The 7013-nt window shown below is 40.5% G+C and overlaps 1 protein-coding gene across 1 annotated transcript; it reads left to right on the top strand.

Moving 5' to 3' along the window:
• Window positions 1-3354: 3354 nt before the first annotated feature.
• KCNF1 (potassium voltage-gated channel modifier subfamily F member 1) lies at window positions 3355-5570 on the top strand. Its single transcript, XM_082252088.1, has one exon. It carries the CDS (start codon window positions 3840-3842, stop codon window positions 5283-5285), a length of 1446 nt encoding a protein of 481 aa, XP_082108214.1. The 5' UTR covers window positions 3355-3839; the 3' UTR covers window positions 5286-5570.
• Window positions 5571-7013: the final 1443 nt, after the last annotated feature.

Genomic DNA, 7013 nt, shown 5'->3' with positions numbered 1-7013 from the left:
TCACAAAAGTGAGTACACCCCTCACATTTTTGCTACACTTTGCTACAATGTAAAGTAGTGAGTGTACAGCTTGTATAACAGTGTAAATTTGCTGTCCCCTCAAAATAACTCAGCACACAGCCATTAATGATAGGAAATTAGTGCAGCGCTAAAACTAAAATGAATCAATTGAATAGGAAATATAGTCCATGCAAAGGAGGAAGGGCCCCGTGTGGATAAAGATGCACTCAGAGCCAATACTGTGGTCTTGAAACTACAAATCCACCACCAGATAGAATGGCCTCTCACCTCAAAGCACTAACCACAAAGGGTCAAAAACACCAGGACAGTTTCCACTTGCAACTGAACACTGACGATAACACCTTTGGCAGAATGGATGGATGGGATGATTACAGTTGCTCCAAATACCTCCAGGGGATACCGATTAGACAATCCAAAAGCTTGCTCTCTTAGTGGTGTGACTCAAAGAAAGGCAAGGGATTGCACATAGTGAAGTATGTCTAACACATTTATTAATTAAAACAGGAGAAAGCCTCTTACTTAATAACAGCATACAGCAGGCACATCACATCCTCTCTTGCTGAATGTAACAGTCTTACATTTCCTCGAGCGGCTCTGTGAGACAGCGGGTGATTTCATGGCTCCTCCCTTCCACACACGTGACGTCCCATAAGGGAAGGGAGAAAGTCCCTGGTGGTGTCTGACTCTGGATTTAAGCAGTTGATGTCCATAGTTGAGCCAAGGTACACACTGAAGAGTGGCAAGTTTTATAGAACTGAAATGCTGGGAAATATTCACCAAAAGGTCGTTGACAAAGTAAAGGCTATGCTGAAACCAGAGAATGCTGGCAACTCACTCTCATTCACGACTGACTGCTGGTCAGGACAAACAGAATCACTAATGAGTCTTACATGCCACTTCATTGACAGCGGGTGGACAAGAAGGCATGTGGTGTTGAATAAAAAAGTGATGCAAGGATCCCACACTGGGGAGTACATTAAAGAAATGTTTCTAGGCATGCTAGAAGAATTGGGAATCACCAAAGACTGAGTGATGCTTGTGCTTCGAGACAGCGGAGCGAACATGGTGAAAGGAACGAGACTTCCTGAAGTTTCAGACCTCAGTTGCATGGCACACACCCTCTAACGTGTGGTAAATGATGGTCTGTCAAACCAGAAAGCTTTGCTTGACATTATTAGCATGCTGAAGAATTGCGCAGGCCATTTCCACCATGCAATCTTTGCCAAGCAGCGACAGTGTATTCAGCGCAAAACTGCTAGAAAAAAAACCTGGACAGTGGATTGGAGTCAGTGGACTACTGCTGCAGTAGTGCGCCACTCACTGCTGTAATAATTTTAAATCACTACTTCAGTGCAGTCACTGCAGTAGTGATTTAAAATGATTGCAGTGAGTGAGTGTACTACTGCAGCAGTAGTCCACTGACTCCCCACTGTCTAGCTTTTTTCTAGCAGTTTTGCACTGACTGCAGTTAGTGATTTATAATCATTGCAGTGAGTGCACTACTGCAGCAGTAGTCCACTGACCCCTCCAATCCACTGTCTAGCTGTTTGTTGCTGTCTAGCTTTTTTTCCTAGCAATTTTAATTTGCACTGACTGCAGTTGCAGTAGTGATTTAAAATCATTGCAGTGATTGCACTACTGCAGCAGTAGTCCACTGACTCGTCCAATCCACCACTGTCTTGCTGTTTGTTGTTGTCTAGTTTATTTTCTAGCAGTTTAATTTGCACTGACTGCAGTGTTAAAAATGTTAATAAACAAAAATTAACATGTTCAGTAACAGATTTGTGTCGAAATTTGTGTTTATTTTGCAAAATTTTAAATGTACAAAATATCGGTCAATATCGGCTGATATCGACATGCATTGGCCAAAATATCTGTATCGGTATTGGCAACGAAAAAACGATATCGGTCGATCACTAATATGTATATTGTGCTGATAAATTACATAGAGTGCCCAGATCTCTCTGTCCCTATATGTGCCTTTACTTGCCTCTCTCTTTCTCAAAGTCACTCTCCTTTTCCATAAAGAATAAAGAATACATTTCCAATACATATGTATATTGTGCTGATATATTACATAGAGTGCCCAGATCTCTCTGTCCATATATGTACCTTTACTTGCCTCTCTCACTCTTAATGTCACCCTCCTTTTCCATAAAGAATAAAGAAGAATACATTTCCAATACATATGTATATTGTGCTGATATAATACATAGAGTGCCCAGATCTTTCTGTCCCTATATGTACCTTTACTTGCCTCTCTCACTCTTAATGTCACCCTCCTTTTCCATAAAGAATAAAGAAGAATACATTTCCAATACATATGTATATATTGCTGACATTACACAGAGTCCCTATATGTACCTTTACTGCCTTGCTCTTTCCCAATTGTATCCTCCCCCTCCTCCTTAAAGAATAAATAAGAATACATTTCCATATATATATATACTGTATAGTGCTGCCAAACTACACAGAGTGCCTAGATCTCCCTCTCTCTATCTATTGGTCTCTCTCATTCTTAATGTCACCCTCCTTTTCCATAAAGAATAAAGAGGAATACATTTCCAATACATATGTATATTGTGCTGATATATTACATAGAGTGCCCAGATCTTTCTGTCCCTATATGTACCTTTACTTGCCTCTCTCATTCTTAATGTCACCCTCCTTTTCCATACAGAATAAAGAAGAATACATTTCCAATACATTTGTATATTGTACTGACATTACAAAGAGTCCCTATATGTACCTTTACTGCCTTGCTCTTTCCCAATTTCATCCTCCTCCTCCTTAAAGAATAAATAAGAATATATTTGCAAAATATATACATACTGTATAGTGCTGCCAAACTACACAGAGTGCCTAGATCTCCCTCTCTCTATCTATTGGTCTCTCTCATTCTTAATGTCACCCTCCTTTCCCATAAAGAATAAAGAAGAATACATTTCCAATACATATGTATATTGTGCTGATATATTACATAGAGTGTCCAGATCTCTCTGTCTCTCCATATATATTTACTTGTCTCTCTCGTTCCCAATTTCACTCTCCTTCTCCAATACAGAAGAAGCCAGCATGGCATTGACACTAAATAAAGTCTACTTCACATTGGTATTCTCCCTGCCATGCTCCCAGTATAACAATGTTCCTATAATGCAGTGCCTACAGTTGATCTGTCTGCATAGCTAATGTAAGTTAGAGTTGAGTTCTAGGGCACTTGTCGCATGCAGTCCTGTGCGGTCCCCTATGCAGAACTGTCCCCTTGGTGTCCCCAGGAGGGGGGGAAGCCTTATGAAAGGTGTATGACGTCACACCGGGATTCCTGTGTCAGCCCTGGAAAAGGCAGTACAAGTTTTGCCGTATGCACAGTGTTAGGAGAGCTCTGACATGAGACTGAGCCTCCTCCGCTCTCATCGCACATCGCTGCCTTTTTCTCAATGGCCTCTTCTTATCCTCCAGGGAGCACCATGTTGATGGGTGACTGCATCTCTCAATGAAATCCTATTTGCTTCCTTCGTTGCTGGAGGAGAAGGGATCTGGGACAACACTTGTAGCAGCAGCCCCGTGTCTATGGATTCGCTGGAGAGGAGATGAGCCCTGGGGAGAAAGAAGCACCTAATGAATGATCATTCTCTGTGACATTTCATATTATTCCCTTCTGATTTATAGCTGGGAATCATTTATATGGCATGCAGTGACTGTGGAGGCTATTGAGCGATGTGACCAACATTTTCCCATACAGAGTGCTTGAGGGCTCAGAAGAAATTATTACATACTGGGAACTTCTTGGATCGCTGATCTTCTTTTAAGCCAACATAATGATGGGCTCTAGCTTTGAGGAGCTGAGCAGGAACGGGTCGGACTGCAGTGAGGAGGTAGAGATCATAGTCAATGTTGGGGGCATTAGACAAATCCTCTATGGAGACATCCTAAACAGGTACCCAGAAACCAGGCTGGCAGAGCTGGTCAGCTGCTTGGCTGGAGGTTATGATGCCATCTTCTCTTTGTGTGATGACTATGACCCTGGGAAAAGAGAATTTTACTTTGACAGAGACCCTGATGCCTTCAAATGTATAATGGAGGTGTATTACTATGGGGAGGTCCACATGAAGAAGGGGATATGTCCCATGTGTTTTAAGAATGAGATGGAGTTCTGGAAGGTGGACTTGGCTTTTCTGGATGAGTGCTGTAAGAGCCACCTAAGTGAGAAGAAGGAGGAACTGGAAGAGATAGCTAGAAGGGTGCAGACCATCCTAGATGACCTAGGAGTTGACACCACTGAGAGCCACTGGAAGAGGTTTCAGAAATATGTTTGGAAGTTCATGGAGAAACCAGAATCTTCTTTTCCTGCTAGGGTGACAGCTGTGCTCTCCTTCCTCTTCATCCTGACCTCATCAGTGGTGATGTGTGTAGGGACCATTCCTGAAATGCAGGTGGAAGATGAAGAAGGGAATCATGTAGAGCATCCTGTTCTAGACAACATAGAGACAGCATGCATTGGCTGGTTTACCCTGGAATATCTCCTAAGACTCTTGTCTTCCCCCAACAAGTTACACTTTACTTTTTCCTTCATGAATATCATTGATGTGCTGGCCATCCTCCCATTCTATGTCAGCCTTACTCTGACCCATCTAGGGGCACGTATGATGGAGTTGACTAATGTCCAGCAAGCTGTCCAGGCCCTCAGGATCATGAGGATTGCCAGGATTTTTAAGCTGGCCCGCCATTCCTCTGGGTTGCAGACCCTAACCTATGCCCTCAAGAGCAGTTTCAAAGAGTTGGGTCTACTCTTGATGTACCTTGCAGTGGGGATCTTTGTATTTTCAGCCCTAGGGTACACCATGGAACAGAGTCACCCAGATACCTTGTTTAAAAGCATCCCTCAGTCTTTCTGGTGGGCCATCATCACCATGACCACAGTGGGATATGGTGACATATATCCCAAAACCACTCTAGGCAAACTTAATGCAGCCACAAGTTTTCTTTGTGGAGTTATCGCTATTGCCCTCCCAATTCATCCTATTATCAACAATTTTGTCAAGTATTACAACAAGCAGAGGGTTTTAGAGACTGCAACTAAGCATGAACTAGAGTTGATGGAACTGCACTCTGGTGGTCATGACCTCAGAGGGTTCAGACGTGACACTGGAGGTTCTGAGGACATGTATATGTGGAGCCACCTTAAAGCCTCCCATAGTGACACATTCATCCCTGCCTTATCAAAGGAGAAACATTACAGAACAAGACTTCAGAGCTGCAAGTAAAATCTCAGATGCTACTTAGCGCTCCTAGCATCCCATAGTGCTTAGTAACTACAGTATATTGCCGTAACATCTGCACCTACCTAGTAGCAGTAGGTGGCTTTTGAAGACATCTATTTAGTATGTATGTCATGTGTGTTGCTTTTAAAATAGAACATAAGGTTCTGTGCTGTAAAATGGACTCTTGGACATCTCCAATGTGCCAGTTACGTGGTATGTACAAAACCTGTCTGTGATATAAACCTAAAACAGTTGGCAAAAAGCCATCATTACTTTATGAGCCTCAAAATATTTTACATGGTGCCATATTCATATGTTTACAAAGTAATAAATTAAAACAATTCATTGTACATTTTTCTTTTAATATGAAAGCCCTAATAATGACTTGAATAAGAAGGGTCTCTTTACTGTGTTTCCTTCAATGTTCTGTAGAACACAAGATGTGACATGTAGTCTGACAAAATTGACCGTTACATGCTTTAAAAGCTACAATATTCTAAAAGGTGATTCATTTTGAAAGCAATATATTATGGTACACAGTTTTCTTTATTAGGTAAAAGGGTGGTATACCCCAGAGATGTTTTACTTAGTATATAGGGTAATGACAAATGCAGTTCTGTCATTAATTTTAATGGCATTTTCACTAAGTAGCAGATATCTATAATGTTTATTGGAATAATGACATAAAATTGAGTGATGATTACCAATATGGAATGAGACGTTGCATGTCAACATTAGAAATATATTGTCATATAAAACTAGAAAAGCATAGAACACTGTTGTTAAAATGCACTATTTTAACAGAATCAGAAAATATATGTAATGTAATTTATATATATGTATGTATATATATATATATATATATATATATATATATATACAGAGAAACTGCTCATCTTCATCCAATTATTTAATGAAGATGCACTTACACATAACTCCTACCATCTCTTGTACACACAATCTCCCTTCAGGGCTGCAGTAATCAATAAGACCAACCTTAGAATCAGTCGCACTGATAGCAAAATGAGAATATTGGACCAGTGCATATCTAAGGAGACGAGATTAACATAATCTGTATAATCCAGATGTTAAATTATTTAAATTTGACGATTTTTTGTTAATTAAAATAAATTTGTTAATTTTTAGAAATTTCCAATATGCAGGATATTAACATTCTTTAGTATTATTCCAAAACAAATATAAGAACAAGCTAGGCAAAATATATTTTTTCCAAGGAGCAGGGTAAATTATTCAGTGTAAAGTAGTGAGAACAATGGGTGATGTTTGTTAACTGGTTGCTATGAGTTACTGTGCTGTGTAGATTGCGGTTTGCCTTATCAAAAGTAAATCCCATCCAAAACTGATGTTTCAGTTTTACGTCATTGCTGAATCATATGCTGGTTCATGAGCTAATCGGCATATCAGTGAAATTAATATTTTTTCTCCTACATATACTATATCGTGAAAAGTATTGGGACGCCTTCCTTTACACACGCATGAAATTTAATGGCATCCCAGTCTTAGGCCGTAGGGTTCAATATAGAGTTGGCCACCCTTTTCAGCTAAAGCAGCTTCAACTCTTCTGGGAAGGCTGTCCACAAGGTTTAGGAGGGTGTCTATGGCAATGTTTGACCATTCTTCCAGAAGTGCATTTGTGAGGTTAGGCACTGATGTTGGACGAGAAGGCCTGGCTCGCAATCTCCACTCTAATTCATCCCAAAGGTGTCCTAT

This window comes from Pelophylax lessonae (assembly GCF_965119305.1).
Source record: "Pelophylax lessonae genome assembly, chromosome: 3".
In the NCBI taxonomy this organism is placed as follows: domain Eukaryota; kingdom Metazoa; phylum Chordata; class Amphibia; order Anura; family Ranidae; genus Pelophylax; species Pelophylax lessonae.
The sequence above is the reverse complement of the archived record's forward strand: the minus strand, read 5'-3'. Positions and strand labels throughout refer to the sequence as shown.